A 17611-nucleotide genomic window follows, 5' to 3' on the forward strand; every position below is an offset into this window, starting at 1 on the left:
GCCCATCCGAGCCCTTCAGTGCCACACTCTTTTTCTAGTCCTGTCTCACTTGGGGAAGCGTTCACCAGAGCCACATAAAGGGACATGTACGGTAGCAGAAGATCGCCTAAATGGTGCTAAATCAAATCACGTACCAAGCTAGTCCGGAGCAAAACACAGAAAGTGGCTGCAGACCAGAGAGGGAGCTCCAGCATAGATTTTGTGGGAAAAGCATTTGGAGCATTTCACTCCCTCCACAACCCCCACATTCTGTATCGCGCCGATCAGCCACTGAGTCTGCTCCACAGCCTTGTGTCGAATCAACAGCAGCTTACCGCCTCTCCTAGAGCAGGTGTCTCCTGTATGACATATGTTGCGTACTACTAGCTAATGCATGTCAAAAATGTGTGTCTTCAAGCTACTATTGATTTGTATGGCCGAGGCTGTGGGGTGAGAACCAACCCACCATCATTCCGAGATCTCGATGCTAGCGAGAAGAAAGGTTTTCTGAAATATTGGACATTTTCGGCATAAGGCATGCAATAGAAGTGTTCAATCAGAGGGCTCGCTGCGCTGATTTCGACTTGTACAAGATGGGTTCAGCACCAAGTTACATACTAATACTAGGTAGGCTTGCCCGTTGTTCCAGTGCCACATGTCAGATCGCTCTGTCCGGTGACCAGATCGGCAGGAAACGAGACGTGCTCATGTATCCATTTCCAGCGGCCATCAATTTTCCTCAGCAGACTGGTCATGCGAAACGTGAAAGAAAACTCCTTGCCGTCCGAGCCGATGCCCCAGTATCGTTGCACCATCGTGCCGTATCCAGACTCGGGGGACGTCGCGACAATCTCGAGGTCCCGGCATGCAAGATGGGAGTCGTCATAGTACTCGTCGATGTCGTCGTAGTGTTTCGCAAAGCCGCCGCGGGGAATCACCTTCATCAGGTCGAAATACATAGTTTCTGGCACGTCGTAGAACGACTTGGCTCGCTCTTTGTTGCCGAAGTCGGTGTGGTTGAAGCGGAACCATTCCTTGTAGTGCTCCAATATCTCTTGTTCTTCTTTTTCGAGGTCGGGGTTGTGGTACTGAGACAGGTCGTCAGTGTTCTGTGTTCGGGTTGTATTGCGCATATCTCTCCATAGACCTCAATGGCGGCAGAGGATAGGTACAGATAGTTGGCTTACCTTGCTCACAGGCATCCCCAGGCTCTCATGCACTGCCTTGATCGTGGTCAGGTTGGCCTAGGATGTTAGAGTGATTTCAAATGAAGGTTAGCGTTCTGTGTACCTCATCCATCCATTTTGATCCATTTGCGCTGCCCATGATGGCTGTGGGTCCGGTAGTACCAGTAGACCGGGCCTGGTTGATGCTAGAGTTGTTCAGTTGCGTGGAAAGAATATATGCGAAACCACGTTGTGCTTTTTACTGGATGTAGAAGCTACAATCGACGAAGGTTTTCAAAGTAGAAACTCTGGGTGCATGCAGCATACTTATACTTGATCTACTTCAGTCCTTCGGAGGTGTCCCAGCGGGATGCACATCCAGGTGCTCCACATTGGCCGTATATGTGAGCCACATACTTCCTATTTGTCCGGATCAATATAGCATTATGACTATGGGGAGGGGACCTTAGAACTGCAGTTTAGAATTTATATGCGCGCTTTGGGAGACGATCGTAAATCCGATGTCAAACGTAGTTGAATTCAAACTGCTAGTAGTAGGAACTAGTAATACCACCTTTACCGACCGTCCAGTACTGCTGACCAGTCTTGGTTCTTGATCCAATCTTCTATACTGTCTAATGGAGGCAAAGACTGCAGCTAGCACAGAATCAGTGGCTGCTTCCGTGCCCGTGCCCCTAATCGACGATGACTTACTTGGTGAGGTTGTGTCAGAACTGGGTTCTCTCGTAACTTATAGCCGAATTCTGCCATGTTTGCCATGCCTTCCGCCAACATCTCACGGATGTCAGGCTCCAAACCGCCCGACCGATCCAAGATTTTTTTGATCGGCAGCGTGACGACACGGGCCGTGACCCCGAGGGCGCGAGACCAGACTTCAATAAATTCTCCGAATCTCATCCACGCTCGGTAACCCATGGCTTTCGTACCTGGAGGCTCATTAAGTAATGCTTTCACCAGCGGCCCGGTGTCCTGGTCTGCCGCAATCAGGGGCAAGAATGTGTCGGCGCTGAACTGGTTAATAAAGCTAAATGATCCATCCTCTTCCTGCGTGCTGCGTCAGCCCATCTTCTCGCTAGAGCTGACGTGGGTCTTGTTTACCATTTGAGGCATCTCGGTGGCAAGCTCTGCAAAATTTGACAGGTACATTCCCACCTGGATCGTGCTTGTCTTGGACCAGAGGTCGGGATACGTCTGTCGTCCGTACTGCTCTGCGTGCGCTTTCGAGTCTGCGTGATATGCGCGAGTGTACTTGCCCTCACTGTCTTTGGCCACGTCTTGAGTGGTCGAAAAGACCAGCCGTTCCAATGTGCCGATTGTGGCTGCCGCATCGAAAATACGTTTCCCTTGCTGTAGTTCATACTCATATGCCCAGTGGCTGAGCTTCTGTCCTGGCTTGCGAAATTTCGTCAGAGCCGGGTCACTCAATGGCTTCCAAAAGTCTGTCACGCCGAATATGACATTGGCTCCGCTGAAAGCACGGATGAGGGAGTCCATATCGTCAAGATTCGCTTCGACCATCTCTACGCCGCGAGTTGATAGGTTTCTCGCTTTCGGCGACGAGATGGAGCGTGTAATACCTCGAATGTTCCACTCTGGCAGGTCGAGAAAGGCATCAACGACTGATCCTCCTTGCATGCCCGTGGCACCGACTACCACGAGCGTCTTCTTGTTCACTACCATCGCGACTGCAGTATGTTTGTTCGTAAGAGAACTTTTGATCCCAACACGAGGTCCTTGATACGGGATAAGGCTCCCCTGTGCGAGTTAGGCTATATACAGGAACAGGTTATGACTGCTCTCATCCGTCTGGTATTCAGAGACTTGATGATCACCAATAGCTGAAGGAGATCTGGACAGAAGTCCTAATCATGCTCGCTCTTTGAAGGGTCATCCAGCAACCCTGAAGGAGTACGCCCACCCCACACAACCTCCCACAAAACCCCACACGTTTCCTCCACATCCAGTCTCAACGACATGCAGAGCTCATAGCTCACATAGAAACATTGAAACAATTTTAGCTTGTGCCTGTCACAGCCGGCCTTATAGACAGATTGAGTCGCTAGGGATAGATTGCCAATCGTACAACCTTAATAAGCAAGCCTTGAAGACCACATACATTTCAGCATTATACATCTGACCCCTTCCGACGTAACACTAGGGTGTAAGAACACTACGGTGTAAGAGATCTCGTCAGCAGTTTAGTCATGGGGAATATCAAAGATGTCAAAGTGATAGTAGTTGGGGCGGGATTTGGCGGTCTCACCGCAGCCATCGAATTGCGTCGCAAAGGGGCTGCTGTAGTGGTTTACGAGAGCACAAAAGCACTCACCGAACAAGGTCTGCCACCTACACCACCGCACAGGAGACGTTGCGGATTACAGCAGGAACTATGTTACTGACGGGGTGGAACTTCAGGTGACACCATCCAAATCCCCTCAAATGCGACCAAGAGTCTGGCCAAATGGGGCGATGTACTACAGAAGGTCGCTGAAGACTCGGCTCGACCGAAATTCCTCGAGTGCCAGGACTCCCACGGGCACCTCCTCATCAAACAGGTCTTACCCTCTCACTACGACGACTTTCCCATCTTGTACCCCAGCCGTGGCAGGGCGCACAAGGTGATCTATGACTATGCGACGTCGATCGGTATCAAGGTTCACTTCGGCATGCGAATATCTCACTATTTCGAAAATGAGAACGAGGCAGGTGTCTATGCAGAGAAGAGAAGGGTCACTGCCGACGCCGTCATCGCAGCAGACGGCGTTCACAGTAAAGCGCGAGCGCTGGTCAACAAGAATCCTGAGAATTCGCGGTCGAGTGGCTTTGCCGCATATCGGTGCTGGTTCCCAGTGTCAGCATTGCCAAACATTCCTCAGCTGCACGACATCATAAACGCAACGGAAGATCGATATTGGACGTGGATAGGCCATGATGTCCATGCTCTCGTCATGACCAATGTGAAGCTACAGTGGGTGGCATGTTTCTGTACGCACAAGGTAAGCGCCAATAAAAGGCAATCCCTCTCTTTACCCATGTGTCCTCGGGTGTGCTAAACCGGCCATGGCAGGATACGTACACGGCCGAGGAGTCGTGGAGCTTTCCCGGCCGAAAGGAGGACCTGCTTAAGGTGGTTGACGGCTGGGACGACAAGTTGAGATCGATCTTCGAGTCGATACCGCAAGAGAAGCTGATCGATTGGAAATTGCTGTGGAGGGACCCTGCATCGTCGTGGGTCTCTGAGCATGGCCGGATCGCTCTGGTCGGCGACTCTGCGCATCCTCATCTTCCCAGCTCCGGCCAGGGGGCGGCACAAGCTATCGAAGACGGTGCCACCATCGGAGCGGTTATCGACCGCGCGGGCAAGGGTGATATCGCTCTTGGTCTGCGTGTATATGAGAAGCTTCGGTGAGTTACCACGATAATTGTTTCGGTGTATCACTCCCACTGACCAGGATCAGCTTCTCGCGCACCAACTTGACACAAAGAATGGGTTGGGAGCTGCGTCATCTGTGGCATCAAACGGACTGGGACGCGGTCAAGAAAGACCCCACGATTCTCAAGTTCAGGCAACCCTACTGGCTATTTGGAGGTGACCCCGAAGCGTATGCATATGAAGCCTTCGACGAGGTCGTTGAATGTCTCAAGCATGGCCGCGAGTTCTACCCCAAGAATGTGCCTGAGGGTTATCGCCATAAAGATTGGACAATGGAGGATATGTTGAAGCAGGATGGCAAGAGTTTTGTGGTATACGATTGACAGAAATGTTTTCTTTCTTTTTTTAAAAATGGACCCGTTCAACGTCTATTCGCAGAGCCGGAGAAAGATTTTCTCTGATGTTGAATTAGCTGTGTCCATTGATTCTATTCACAACTTCGGACTCGACAGAAATTTAAACTCGGCAACCCCGGTGAACATCCTGAATCTGTGATACTTGACAAACTTCAAGCCTGCCATTTCACCAATGTTCCTGATCTCTTCAAAGGTCCGTTCCTTGCCACTGAAGAGTTGCTGGCCACCCAGTTGCTGCATCTGAGTGACCATCGGCCATCCAGATTGTTCTTTGGATGTATTGAGGGATGCCGCTGTGTTCCCGGCTTGGTCGGGTGTGATCAGCTGGGGAATGAATAACTCGTTCACAAAGACCCTCGCGTTCGGGTTCTTCGTCATCGCCGGCTTCAAGTTCGCGAGCACTTTCGCGGCAACATCGTCCTCGTATTCTCGGCTACAAGAGTTCAGTTCAGCATTCATCATCGGTGTTGGGACAGAATTCTCTCACATAACACCGCGCAACCAGTACACGTCTGCCACAGTCTCCTGTGGAGTGAAGTAGTCGTGCACTTCAAGTTTGATTTCTCCTCTTTCCATTTCGTTCTCGTAGCCTGCGAAAGTCTATGGGGGTCAGAAAAAGATGTTAGAGCATACGGGGACTAATCACCTTCTGCATGACAGGAATCATAGGCTCCAACTCTTGACATATCACATTCAACGATGGGAACGCCTTTTTGACCTCCAGCATCACACTACCGAGGCCAGCGCCAACGTCACAGACTGTTGATCCGTAGCTATCCCAGGGTAGGTCGGCTCGTGTGGCTGCCACGGTAATCGTCGACATCCATGGGACTCCGAGGGTCATGTTGGTCATACACGTCTCAGCCTCTGGTGTAAAGATGTATTCGAGAATACCTTTGCCGAAGACTTCCGCGAATGCGCCGTCTTCTGCGTCAATGCTGTGCATCCTCTTTGGGTCCTTCATGGTGTTGAGCCACGCTGGTCCTGCCTTATAAGCATGTTGGGTCCTGTGGTAGATATCTTTAGTAAGTAACACAGCATGATCAATCTTATCATCACATACTCGAGCAAGCAGCATTCTCTTGCCCCGTTCCCAGATATCAGTTCTGTACTGTGGCGGTTGTTTCGGAATACTTCTGGAGCAACCTCGGTGAAAATATGACGGTGGGTGAGGACTCGCATGGTACACCCTGGACGAGTAACGTTAACACCCAACACTGTTGTGGTCGATGTGGGACTTTACCCAGTTTATGGTGGTTCGTTTCACAGACCTTCGCCAGCTCCGACAGTTTGATTTCTCCGCCATTTTCGGCGATCTTTTCAGCGACCTTGAGGTCACACGCTACTCCCAAAGCCACTGCCGCGTTGTTCGATATACTTTCATACATCAATTTCAGCTTCTTGGGCATAAGGAGGGCAATCAGTTGTTGGCAGTCGCTCAACAAGGATTGCGATGCCTCCCACGCCTCACGAGGCAGCAGCTCTTCATCGTACTTCCACCCTGTGGTCTCACATAGCGAGGGCGAGTCGTTACCGAGGAAACTCTCTAACCTTTCTCCTTCAGATGCAATGTTGCCCACGAGGCTGGCGAGCAGTGACATGGCTGCGGTATTGAACAATGACTTGTCGAGACGAGAATGCTTAGTAAGCGAATCAAAGCTCAAGTTGATTCTATCGACAATTGGGGCCTAGCTCGTAACATCCAGAAGAGAAACAGGAGCTCGAGACGGGTCTGGGAAGGATACACTTACTTGGTTCTCGAACGGCACTCGAAGTGCCTATTGGCTGAGGCTCTCGCGGAGTAGTTGTGGCATAATAGTCCGCTTTATGGTTTCCTATTGGACAGGCGATGTGGATATGCCTTCGGAGCGGCGCCGCGACCCCAGGCCCCCCTTTCTTCGGAGTGGGCCCCGGTCTCAAAGGTCCAGGCTTCGAAACGATACCAGTATGCTCCACATCCATATTTTCGGGATGCCATCGGCAACGGGTGCACTTCTTGGTGGCAAGAAGGAACGAACGACCTCCGCATGTCTTACGTGAGGCATATGCCTTGAGGCCGAAGAGATGTTGCCCAGACGGAACCTAGTCGATGTTGCAGAGTTCTGTGGGGTTGTGTGCCTGTCGATGGTCAAATTGAGAGAACCATTTAGCTGAGTATCGCGAGTGAGTTCCCTCGCATTCCAACGTTTGGGTGTACACAATGGCTCAGAAGAGTCGCAAAACGAAGGGTGCAGGCCCGGACGGTGTTGTCTACCCGCGGTCGAGCGGGGTCAAAGTCATCATCGTTGGGCTGGGCTACTCTGGAGCTGCGGCCGCCGTTGAATGTCATCGCAAAGGCCACGATGTGGTTGTGTACGAACAGTTTCCCGGCATCACACAACTGGGCGACATCATTGGCATCACCGGCAACGCTGCACAAGTCGTGGCCAAATGGGGCAACGGCAGCGTTCACCGCGAGCTCGAACCTATCCTCTCCTCCTGGCAAGCAAACAATATCCGAAGATACGACACCGGCGACATTCTGTACTCTCAACCCATGGTTGGATACAACGCGGGGACGGGGTATACCGCTCCCCGTGGCCCCATGGCGATCATCCTTGCGAACCATCTAAAAGATCTCGGCGTGCCTGTCCACTTTGGCAAGCGCATTCAAGACTATTTTGAGACGGAGGACGAAGCTGGAGTCGTGGTCGAGGGCCAAAGGATCACGGCCGACTGTGTCATCGCCTGCGATGGTGTACACTCGAAAGCCCGCAGTTTTGTGGTTGGCATTGACGATCGACCATATCCCACCGGCTATGCAACCTATCGAGCATGGTTCGATGCGGACGAGGCAAAGAAGGATGAAAAGCTGTCCTGGATGTTTGAGGGTGATTCTGACAAGATGGAGACATACATTGGACAGGATATGCACTGCATCCTGGGCACCTGCTCCGGCATGAAGGGCGTGGTCTGGAACATTACCCACAAGGACGAGTACGATAACGTGGCCGAGTCCTGGTCATTTCCCGGCAAGAGGGAGGATGTGCTGGGCTATGTCCAAGGTTGGAACGAGCGTATACGTGATGTTGTCATGGCCACCCCGAAGTCGCAGCTGGTTGATTACAAGCTCGCCTGGCGAGATCCATTACCAAAATGGGTTTCAAACCATGCCAGGATCATTTTGATTGGGGACTCGGCGCATCCGTTCTTACCAACCAGTGCGCAGGGGGCCGGTCAGGCGATTGAAGACGGGGCGACCATTGCCATATGCCTTGAGCTTGCCGGTAAAGCAGATGTGCCTTTGGCTTTGTGCACATGCGAGAAACTCCGGTAAGTTGCCCCGTGTACAGAGATGGAAGAGGCCCAAGAAGTCTGACTGGTTCTCAGATACGCTCGAGCGTCACTAGCACAACAGATTGGTAAAGAGACGAGAGAGATCTGGCACAAAACCGATTGGGAGCAGGCGAAGAAAAACCCTCAATCTCTGTCCATGCCACTGCCCGACTGGCTATTTGGTCACGACCCTCAGCGGTATGCGTACGAGGAATTCGACGCGGCAGCGAGTTCTATCAAGCATGGTACAGAGTATACTCCGACAAATGTACCTCCTCCAGGACAAAATCACAGAGTCTATGACTTTAAGGTGGATAAGGCGAGCCAATGGCTGAAGGGAACGACGAAACTGCGCGCCAGCCTGTAGTCGGCGGTCCATGGCGACCAGCATGCATTGTACGGTGTTGGTAGCACTAGATGCATGGCTCTCCTTGGTTGGCATATGCCAAAGTGTTAGTGCACAAGATACAGCATTCATTCAAATGTAAAGATGAACCTTTTGCGGCCGTGATTGTCTTGTGGCAAATAGCGGCCCATAATGTTTCCGGGCTGCTGAGCCTGACTGGGCTGGGTAGAGCTGGCGCGTCTGGGGTGCGGGGTGCGGGGTATTGCTGCGAATGCGTAGTGGCCGCCCACCGCAACAAAGTACAGTGCCCAGAATCCGCTCGCCTAAGATGCTTTCTTTTTATACCCTTAGAATTCGCCGCCCCGCGTCGCCATTTCGTCCAGCCCTTCAAAACTGTCCCAAATGATGTGAAATCAAAGCGTCGAACATGGACGGGCAACCTCCACCATTCTACGATGGTGGGATAGATCGTCTGCGCTCAGGACAGGCATGTCTCACCTGCCGAAAGCGTAAGAACAAATGCGACGGCTCGCGCCCGGCGTGTGGCTTCTGCAACCGGAGAAGCCTGCGATGCGTTTATGATGATGCCATCAAGAATGCAGGCGTCGATAGAGGGTGAGTAGTCTACGCAGAAGGATAATGACGACTCGACGTATCTAACGTTGCAGCTATGTCGAGACGCTGGAGCAGAAAGTGCGAAGGCTTGAACAAGAACTCCGGCAAAGGGGGACAGAATCGAGCTTCGAATCGCCTCCAATGCGTCCACAGACCGACGAGTCTCTAATCCAGGACTTTCGTTGGCGAAATCCTCAGGCTCGTCCGCGGGCTACTCGGGTGGAAAAGTTGCAGCCCGTCCCCTCAGATGCCAGCAATACGTTGCTCGAGAAGGACCACGATCTCGTCAAAATCATCAAATACGGTGAGGTGAGCCTAAAATGTGTCAGCTCGTTGAGGAATGCTAACGAGCACACCAGGAGAGATCTCAATACACTCAGCATTGGCCGATTTTGGTGTCGCGCCGTCTGGAACATCCCCCTCCGAAGTGACCCAAACAGTGTCTACCGAGGTGCCAGAACATGACTTTTCAAGTAGGGACGCGGACGTGGATATCCGCGAAGAGCACCAGCCCATGGACGATAACTGTTTTGTTCTCCCACCACGCTCGCTGGCGCTTCGGCTGGCTGACTTGTTCTTCGACCATGTTGCACCGCTTCTGCCACTCGTTCATGAGCCTAGTTTTCGAAAGGAACTGGAAGCTCTTTACGAGGGCCATCAATCAGCGAGCATAGCGTTTCGCAGCATCATTAATGTCGTCTTTGCCTATGGCTGTGACTACCTTGATCTTGAGCTGAAGCGAACTTATGAACTGGCCCAAGAGTTCCACGAACGAGCCACTGATTTAATCCTGCTTGTGTGTTACGAGCTGGCATCGCTCGAAGTCGTCCAAGCACTCCTTCTGGTAACTCTACACCTGAACAGTAGCATGCAGTTCCATCGGATGTGGGTCAACACCGGGCTACTGGTCAGAACAGCACAAGCACTCAATCTCCATCTGGACCCGTCAGAGTGGAAGATCAATATGATCGAAAAGGAACTGCGCAAGAGATTTTGGTGGTCAATATATTCTCTTGACCGGTGAGTGCCATCCCTATTCCTTGGAAACCTCTAAAGACCGCCCAGATTCATCAGTTTGAAGCACTGTCGACCACCAGCTCTAAACATTGAGGCTGGTCACTCGGCTCGGCCGGCCGCCGTGGATGATGACCTTATCCTGCCTCACGGTATTGCAGAGTCGCAGGACCCGAGGCGGCCGCCTTCGCAGCTTCACTTTTTCAATCATTTGATGCAGCTGATCCATATATCCGAGACAGCACTGTCATCTAGTTCCACCAATGCCCCTTGGAAGCCGTCTAAGAGGCAGACCGATAGTAAGAGTATCAAGACTGATGCAACAGCTGTTATCTATACCCAGTTGTCAGCCGCCCTAGAGCAGGAGAGCAAGCTGGCTGGCTGGCTGGAAGAGCTTCCCCAGCACCTTCAGTTCGACTACATCAACAGCAGTCCGAAGCTTCGCAAACAGCAAAAAAGCTTGCAGGCTCGGTATCTACACACCCGGCTTCTGATACACCGACCAAATATGATCTCTGCTTTGAAGCTTGACAACAACCAAGACTACCTGGGAGGGAGCGACGGTTTCTTACAATCGATTTTGACAGCCAGCATCCAGCAGTGCATCCAATGTTCTTGCGAGTTGGTCGGCCTGGTTCAGGATCATTATCAACAGAATAGCATAGGACCGTGGTGGCTTCTCCTTCAGTGTAAGCATGGGAAATCTGACTTCCCAACGACTATGTGTGCTGACAAGGCTCAATGCAGTCATTTTTACGACTTTGGCAACGCTCTTTGCGGTGCAAGGAAGGAGAAGTCTGGTGCCAACTCCGGGTGAGAACGACATCATGCTTGCCATCGAGAAGGGCATGGCGCTGCTTCGTTCCTTCGGCGACATTGACCTAACACTGATTCAATGCCGGCAATACTTTGAGTTGATCATGCCGGTAACCATGGCGTACGGCACTCTCACGGATGTAGCAAATACATCCCGGCATCGGCTTCCCGATCGGCTTCCCGAGAATTCCCAGGGGCAGCCGTCGTATCTCCCCCATCTGATGAATGGCTTCCAGAACATGCAGCAGCAGCAGCAAAGGTCCTTTCCCCGGTTCGAGGGCTTGAATGACTTCTATATCCCCGATCTCGGTCCCCACAATGTTGACCAGACCATGACAGACTCTACCGCGGAGCTATTCCCCAATCGAGCGTTTGGCGGCTTCAATTTTGGAGCGTTGGATCCCTTCCTTCAGATGTAGCTGGTCCTCTACAATACAGCTTGTGCTATCTGAGTTCGCAGTGTTACGATTCCATTCTATCTACATAGCCACAGGAGGGGGTTGTGGAGGAGTTGGCTTTCACCCACTATGACCAAGTGAGCCGTGAAAGCCCCCTGATCTCCAATGTTGTATGCTAAGGGTTCGTACTCGTTGCTGGGCCACCTAGAACGTCGAATTCTGGGCGCTGGGAGAGATAGTACTGCTGATCTTCTTCCACACAGTACAGTCTCAAATGACCTGACAAGAGCGGGGACCACACTGAGTGACCTGTCATTCATAGACGGTTGTTTGAGCTGCGTCTCTGCTGTGTGGGGGGGGGAGAGCCCATTCATCTTCTTCACCCCACATGTCTCGTACTCCCGACTACTAGTAAGTACGATACTAGTAGTAGTCAATGGCTCGTCCACTAAATCTAAAGCCGAAGGTGCAGCCATCTATTTCGACCATAACCTACGTCTTGCTCTAACGCTCCCCTTCTACTCTAGGTGTCACTGCAACTTAGGAGTCATCAAGGACTTCGGTGCTAATAGTATACCGCCCAGCAGCTCGAGTCCCGATGGTATGGTGCGTCGCGAGGCCGACACGACGTCCCAAGATGACGGACCAAGCACTCCCTACGTCAATGAAGGCGCACGTGCTGGAAGGTTTCAACGCACCCTACCAGCTGCGCGAGGTGCCAGTACCGGAAATTGAGGACGCGCACGACATGCTCGTCCGCGTCGACGCCACCTCGTACTGCCACACCGACACCGTGCTGGCCGCGGGCTTAATGCATCCACCCTCGCTCCCACACGTCGGCGGCCACGAGTTTGCCGGCACCGTGGTCGCCCTGTCGGGCGCTCGATCGATTACGACCGCGCACCCTCTTTTCAAGGTGGGTGACCGCGTCGCCGTGGCGGGCCGTGGCTACCACGCCTGCGGCCAGTGTGCCGAGTGTCGCAACCCGTCAGGCCCGGACCCTGACGAGCCCGGCTTCTCGGTGTACTGTCCATACGCGGGTGCCGGCTTGGGCATCGGCAAGCCCGGGGGATTTCAAGAATACACGCTCGTGGATGTGCGGCAGGCGGTCCTCATTCCAACAGACATGTCGGCGGTGGAAGTGGCGCCGCTCATGTGCGCCGGCCTCACCGTCTATGCTGCTTTGGTGAAGTGCAAACTCCAGCCGGGGCAACGCGTGGGCATCATGGGATGCGGCGGAGGGCTAGGACATTTGGGCTTACAGTTCGCAACCAAGATGGGGTTGACAACGACGGGTGTGGACGTTGCGCCACAGGCGCTCGAGCTCGCCGGGAGCCTCCACACCGGCGCGGACATCGTTGACGCCTCGAAAGAAGCTGCCGACGAGGTCAGGAGGCGGATGAGCTGGGGGGAAGACGATAAGAGCCGACACCTGAGCGAGATTGGCCTGGATGCCGTCTTGATCTTGCCCAACAGCCAGAAATCCTTCAACTACGGAATCGACCTGGTCAAGAACGGCGGCCTCGTGGTCGTGCTCTCCTACCCGCCCGAAGGCTTCAAGATCTGCGCGACGGATCTCGTATTTCGCCGCATTCGAGTGGAAGGCAGCCTGATCGGATCCAACAAGGCGCTGAGGGATATGTTTGACTTCTGTGTGAAACACAACGTTAGAGCTCGCGTCAAGACCTATCCGTTCTCAGAGCTGAACGCACTGGTAAAGGACATTCACTCAAGTGGGTGTGCTAAGGTTGTTCTTGATATGTCCGTGAAGGAATGAAATAGCTTGTGCTACTTATGCTGGTTTGTTTCTCCTGCGTGCTGTCAATCTAGGATTCGATATTGGTTTCACGATGATAGAATAATGCTCCCGCAGCCAGAAGGTGACAGAACGAAGCTTTGAGTAGATATCTTTATAATGCCTTCCTCAGAGGTCGGCACGTCACAATGGCGTTGGCGTGCAAGCAGCGATGTCACACTTAGTACCTGCAGTCTACTCCTTCTTCTCTATGGAACTTAGAAAGTCTAAGAATGCTGCTATACTCTGCTCGGCCACTTCGATATAGATTTCATGCCCTGGCCCATCAATCTCAACAAGCGTGCAATTGCCGCCAATCTGTGCCTGAATTTCCTTCTGCGCGGCCACCGTGGTCGCCGCACTCTTGGTGGGAGCCAAAATCAACGTGGGGATCTTCAGGTTGGCCAGCGACGGTCTCGAATCGATCGTGCACAGGAATTCGGCATAGCTGGCCAGTCCCTCGCCGCTGTTGACAGAGACCTGCTCAAGCCACCACTTCCGATATGCGGCATCGTCGGAGGACATGGTGCCTGGTCGTTCCGATAGGGCTTGCGCCCAGCCACGGGAGCCCAGCGTTCGGCATGCTTCCGGCCAGGATGTCAACCCCATGGCCAGGAAGTTTTGCGTGGCTTGGGTCAAGTGTGTTGGACTCGAGCAGATGGTCAGACTAAGCACACGCTCGGGGTAACGTGCGGCAAAGACCTCGCCGAGAATGCCAGAGGTGCTTTCGCCGAAGAAATGGACTCGTTGGATTCCGAGCTGGTCAAGCGTGTCTAGAATGTCGGACAGAATTATGTCTAGGCTATAGCTTTCTGGCTTCTGACGTATAGACGGCGCGCTCGAGAGGCCGTGACCGCGCAGATCACGCCGAATTACATTGTAGTGGCGAGACAAGGCGGGCACCCAGTGATAAAAGAATGCAGTGTGGCGGGCGAACCCGCCCTGTAACAGGATGGTCTCAGAAGGCTTCCATGGATCCGCGTGGCAGTCGGCAATATAGTGCGTAACTTCGCCCGACGGATGTGTAATGAACTGACTATGCGGATGCATGTTGCTGTCAGTCTATCGTTGGAAAATGTGATAGTAGCTCAAAACGTTTTCGTGGGATCAAATCAACGAGTTGATGGGCAAGGTGGTCACGGCTACTGGCAGGGCAATTCCAGACCTCGCTGAGGCTTTGTGCAGTAGCAGTCTCTCTCAGGCCAAGTGGGGGAGTACGAACGGAGATCTTGAACGTGTAGTAAGCATTCCACAAAGAGAAAGATTGTGGGGGGAACCCATCCTTCGACGATCGCCCCACCGCCAGACTTGAGGAGAGGTTTGACGATTTCTAACCCCACAGCTAGCCACGCGTCCGATATCGCCCTGCAGCTTTAGCTTCGATATGCCTCCAGGACATTTTGGTTGGTCAGTGAGAGCAGAACTTCATCCTCGGAACCCTTCTGCATCCAGGTCGCATCGTGTGCAAAACAGACGGTCGCCAGGTAATTGTCTGTGAACGCTTTAATCTTGCCCAGGGTGCTTCTTGCCGTCGAAACATCCTCTTGTAAACATCCTGTCTGTCCACCGGGTAGCTTGAAGACGGCGAAGTCATGGAGACCGTCGTATATTTGCCTGATATATGGTCAATTTCGCACAATTATACAATTTCTGGCATTCAGACCTTGCATGACAACAATCACCAGCCATAACAACCCAAGTACCAATGCGCAACCGCGCAGCAGCAATGAGGTTGCCGGGCATGTGTCCAGGAGCTTGTATTACCCAGAAGCTACCATTGCCGAAGAAGTCCATGGCGCGTTCGAACGGACCAAATTGAACCCAGGGCCCGGCCAACTCTTGGCATCTACGAAGTCCCTCGTCCTCATCGAATATTCGACCATCCCACTGACTGGAGGGATTCTCTAAGTGGCCCGGAGTACAGTGAGCCAGTGTTCCGGGACCAAAGAACGCTTTCGCTATGGGAAAGTCCTTCCAGAACGGTCGACAGTGGTCCCAGTGCGCGTGACTATGCTCCTCAGTACTTGGTAGTAGCTCACCGACTGGAATGGCATGCTTACCTGAAGATAATAGTCCCAAGCCCCTTTGCTGATAATTGCTTCTCGTCTTTTTCAGCGATCTGTTCGGCCACTGACTTCCGGGGCGAGCATGGCTGTAGCTCTTCAAGCAGGTTTTGTCGGACGAACGGGGTGAATTCGTCTGCATCCTATGCGAATTTCTGTCAAAGCTAGCACTTGTCTTCCATACAATAGGAGCCTTACACCAGATAGTCCATAGTCCCACAGCAATAGTCGACCAGTATCGCAATCCTTGACTAGAAATGCCCAATCTGGTACCTGGAAGTAGCGGTCACTCTTTCCAGCCATGATCCTGCTTTCATTGGCAGTGAAACTTCCGCCGTCGAAGATTTGTAGGTCAACAAAAGAATTCGTTTCGGGTAAAGGAGCACACCTGGTGTTGTGGGAATCATTCTCAGTTGACATCGCGACGGGACTGTGGCAGTTGAGCGATCCAGGTCCACTTCACAAAGTGTAAGTTTCCGTACGAATAGTAACTACTCGTAGATATCTAAATAAGCCTCGCAGAGGACTATAGCTTAGTCACTTTGGTGGGTCGATTCATTGACTTGTGGATCTTGCAAAGCGCTGAATGTGGAGGGGGTCGGGTCCGGAGACAGATGGGGACCTCCACCTTATCAACAGAGAAATCCCGATCCCCACCAACTGTTGACTGCGTCCCACTAGGACTGCCTCCGTCGAGAACCAAGTAGATCAAAGAAGGTTACAGCCAGAATCGCTCTCTTGTTTCCTCTTTGATATTCTTTCTTCATTGAGTCAGTGCCTTGGTACTCCTGCTCGCGATTCCATTTGAAAGGCAAGATGACCGAAAACTATGCTTTTATAGGTTTGTCCATATTGCGATGCGCCTTTGCTCAACTAACGATACGCGTTAGGCCTAGGAGCCATGGGATATGCCATGGCAAGCAACCTACGCCGAAAGATGCCGTCCTCTGCAGCTCTATATGTGTACGATGTATATCGACCTTCGTGCGAGCGTTTCGCATCTGAGCATTGGAAGCTCGGCACCATCGTGATCGCCGACTCTGCCAAACATGCAGCTGCGAATTCCAGGTTCATTATATCCATAGTTCCAACCGCAGAAAACGTTCGGCAAATCTACCTCGACCCAAACTCTGGCTTGGTCGCGGCGCCGGCAGATTCCAACCGTATAATTATCGAATGCAGTACCATAAGCTCCGAGTCCACACGCGAGGTTGGTGAAGCATTGCAAGCATCCGGCCATGGCTACTATATCGATGCTCCTCTTTCCGTGCGTCTCTCCACTCCAGCCCGGACTTCTGTCACGATTAACACTGGCAGGGTGGTGTTCCCGCTGCTGAAGCAGGTACTCTTTCTTTCATGATTGGCAGCGTGGCGCCCACCGATAATGAACCTTCTGGGTCCATCCCCTCAAGAATCAAAAACGTCCTCACCATGCTTGGCGAGCCAAAAAAGCTCTTCTGGTGTAACAAACTTGGATGTGGTTTGGCGGCCAAAATCAGTAATAACTATATCTCCTGTACGTCATTACTGGTAATAGCTGAAGCGATGGCCATTGGTATTAGGAACGGCATTGAACCTAAATTGCTATACGAGGTTATTCGCAACTCGTCTGGCCAGAGTTTCATGTGCGACCATGTCAATCCGGCTCCTGGGACTGTTGCTCATGCGCCGAGCAGCAACAATTGGAAACTGGGGTTCAAAACCCAAATGATGCCTAAAGATATTGGCCTGGGAGTGGACGCAGCGAAAAAGGTCGGTATTACACCCACGATGGCCGATGCGGCAATCGAGGTGTGGAAGAAGGCTGCACAAGATCCGAGGTGCATCGACCGAGATGGTTCATCAGTGTGGCTCTATCTCAACGATATCAAGGAGTAATGGCCCGGACTAGTTATGCCGTAACGGTGGTATAAGTGCGGAGGAAGGCAGGGAGCCCGGAAGACTCCGCTTATATACCAAGATAACCACTGAGCGGTTGAGATTAAACAGGGCGATAGTAGTATGATACGAGCTTGAAAAGATAGAGCCCGACTTGGGCTTTCTAATAATATGCTTTACAAAATTGTAGCCCATGTGGTTAAGTTAGGGGGTGGCATTAAAGTTGGCGAATTTTGGATGATAGCGAGGTTCCTACCAAGTGCGTGACGGTTATAGTGGTCGGACACCCCTTAGGCTTAGACAAGAAACGACGTATTAGGGTTAGGGTTAGGGTTAGGGTTAGGGTTAGGGTTAGGGTTAGGGTTAGGGTTAGGGTTAGGGTTAGGGTTAGGGTTAGGGTTAGGGTTAGGGTTAGG

The 17611-nt window shown here is 52.3% G+C and overlaps 11 protein-coding genes across 11 annotated transcripts; 5 read left to right on the top strand and 6 right to left on the bottom strand.

Moving 5' to 3' along the window:
• Positions 1-602: 602 nt before the first annotated feature.
• Positions 603-1305, bottom strand: HMPREF1541_05254 (uncharacterized protein; the record flags this gene model as incomplete). The annotated part of the gene is made up of 3 exons (XM_008719595.1): positions 603-1067; positions 1167-1223; positions 1270-1305. The coding sequence occupies 3 exons, from the start codon at positions 1303-1305 to the stop codon at positions 603-605; spliced, it is 558 nt and encodes a 185-aa protein (XP_008717817.1).
• Positions 1306-1693: 388 nt separating this feature from the next.
• Positions 1694-2846, bottom strand: HMPREF1541_05255 (uncharacterized protein; the record flags this gene model as incomplete). The annotated part of the gene is made up of 3 exons (XM_008719596.1): positions 1694-1771; positions 1860-2210; positions 2265-2846. The coding sequence occupies 3 exons, from the start codon at positions 2844-2846 to the stop codon at positions 1694-1696; spliced, it is 1011 nt and encodes a 336-aa protein (XP_008717818.1).
• Positions 2847-3370: 524 nt separating this feature from the next.
• On the top strand, positions 3371-4922 carry HMPREF1541_05256 (uncharacterized protein; the record flags this gene model as incomplete). Its single annotated transcript, XM_008719597.1, has 4 exons — positions 3371-3503; positions 3582-4162; positions 4234-4571; positions 4625-4922. The coding sequence occupies 4 exons, from the start codon at positions 3371-3373 to the stop codon at positions 4920-4922; spliced, it is 1350 nt and encodes a 449-aa protein (XP_008717819.1).
• A 108-nt stretch (positions 4923-5030) lies between these two features.
• Positions 5031-5919, bottom strand: HMPREF1541_05257 (uncharacterized protein; the record flags this gene model as incomplete). Its single annotated transcript, XM_008719598.1, has 3 exons — positions 5031-5388; positions 5443-5545; positions 5589-5919. The coding sequence occupies 3 exons, from the start codon at positions 5917-5919 to the stop codon at positions 5031-5033; spliced, it is 792 nt and encodes a 263-aa protein (XP_008717820.1).
• A 136-nt stretch (positions 5920-6055) lies between these two features.
• On the bottom strand, positions 6056-6556 carry HMPREF1541_05258 (uncharacterized protein; the record flags this gene model as incomplete). The annotated part of the gene is made up of 1 exon (XM_008719599.1): positions 6056-6556. The coding sequence occupies one exon, from the start codon at positions 6554-6556 to the stop codon at positions 6056-6058; it is 501 nt and encodes a 166-aa protein (XP_008717821.1).
• Positions 6557-7155: 599 nt separating this feature from the next.
• HMPREF1541_05259 (uncharacterized protein) lies at positions 7156-8637 on the top strand (the record flags this gene model as incomplete). Its single annotated transcript, XM_008719600.1, has 2 exons — positions 7156-8267; positions 8325-8637. The coding sequence occupies 2 exons, from the start codon at positions 7156-7158 to the stop codon at positions 8635-8637; spliced, it is 1425 nt and encodes a 474-aa protein (XP_008717822.1).
• A 406-nt stretch (positions 8638-9043) lies between these two features.
• Positions 9044-11480, top strand: HMPREF1541_05260 (uncharacterized protein; the record flags this gene model as incomplete). Its single annotated transcript, XM_008719601.1, has 5 exons — positions 9044-9231; positions 9285-9535; positions 9591-10251; positions 10297-10934; positions 10993-11480. The coding sequence occupies 5 exons, from the start codon at positions 9044-9046 to the stop codon at positions 11478-11480; spliced, it is 2226 nt and encodes a 741-aa protein (XP_008717823.1).
• A 616-nt stretch (positions 11481-12096) lies between these two features.
• HMPREF1541_05261 (uncharacterized protein) lies at positions 12097-13236 on the top strand (the record flags this gene model as incomplete). The annotated part of the gene is made up of 1 exon (XM_008719602.1): positions 12097-13236. One exon carries the CDS (start codon positions 12097-12099, stop codon positions 13234-13236), a length of 1140 nt encoding a protein of 379 aa, XP_008717824.1.
• A 213-nt stretch (positions 13237-13449) lies between these two features.
• HMPREF1541_05262 (uncharacterized protein) lies at positions 13450-14304 on the bottom strand (the record flags this gene model as incomplete). Its single annotated transcript, XM_008719603.1, has 1 exon — positions 13450-14304. The coding sequence occupies one exon, from the start codon at positions 14302-14304 to the stop codon at positions 13450-13452; it is 855 nt and encodes a 284-aa protein (XP_008717825.1).
• Positions 14305-14627: 323 nt separating this feature from the next.
• HMPREF1541_05263 (uncharacterized protein) lies at positions 14628-15620 on the bottom strand (the record flags this gene model as incomplete). Its single annotated transcript, XM_008719604.1, has 4 exons — positions 14628-14868; positions 14918-15262; positions 15315-15460; positions 15516-15620. The coding sequence occupies 4 exons, from the start codon at positions 15618-15620 to the stop codon at positions 14628-14630; spliced, it is 837 nt and encodes a 278-aa protein (XP_008717826.1).
• A 598-nt stretch (positions 15621-16218) lies between these two features.
• Positions 16219-17195, top strand: HMPREF1541_05264 (uncharacterized protein; the record flags this gene model as incomplete). The annotated part of the gene is made up of 2 exons (XM_008719605.1): positions 16219-16584; positions 16635-17195. 2 exons carry the CDS (start codon positions 16219-16221, stop codon positions 17193-17195), a joined length of 927 nt encoding a protein of 308 aa, XP_008717827.1.
• Between the last annotated feature and the right edge of the window lie 416 nt (positions 17196-17611).

The sequence above is a fragment of the Cyphellophora europaea genome (genome assembly GCF_000365145.1).
Source record: "Cyphellophora europaea CBS 101466 unplaced genomic scaffold supercont1.4, whole genome shotgun sequence".
Lineage (NCBI taxonomy): Eukaryota > Fungi > Ascomycota > Eurotiomycetes > Chaetothyriales > Cyphellophoraceae > Cyphellophora > Cyphellophora europaea.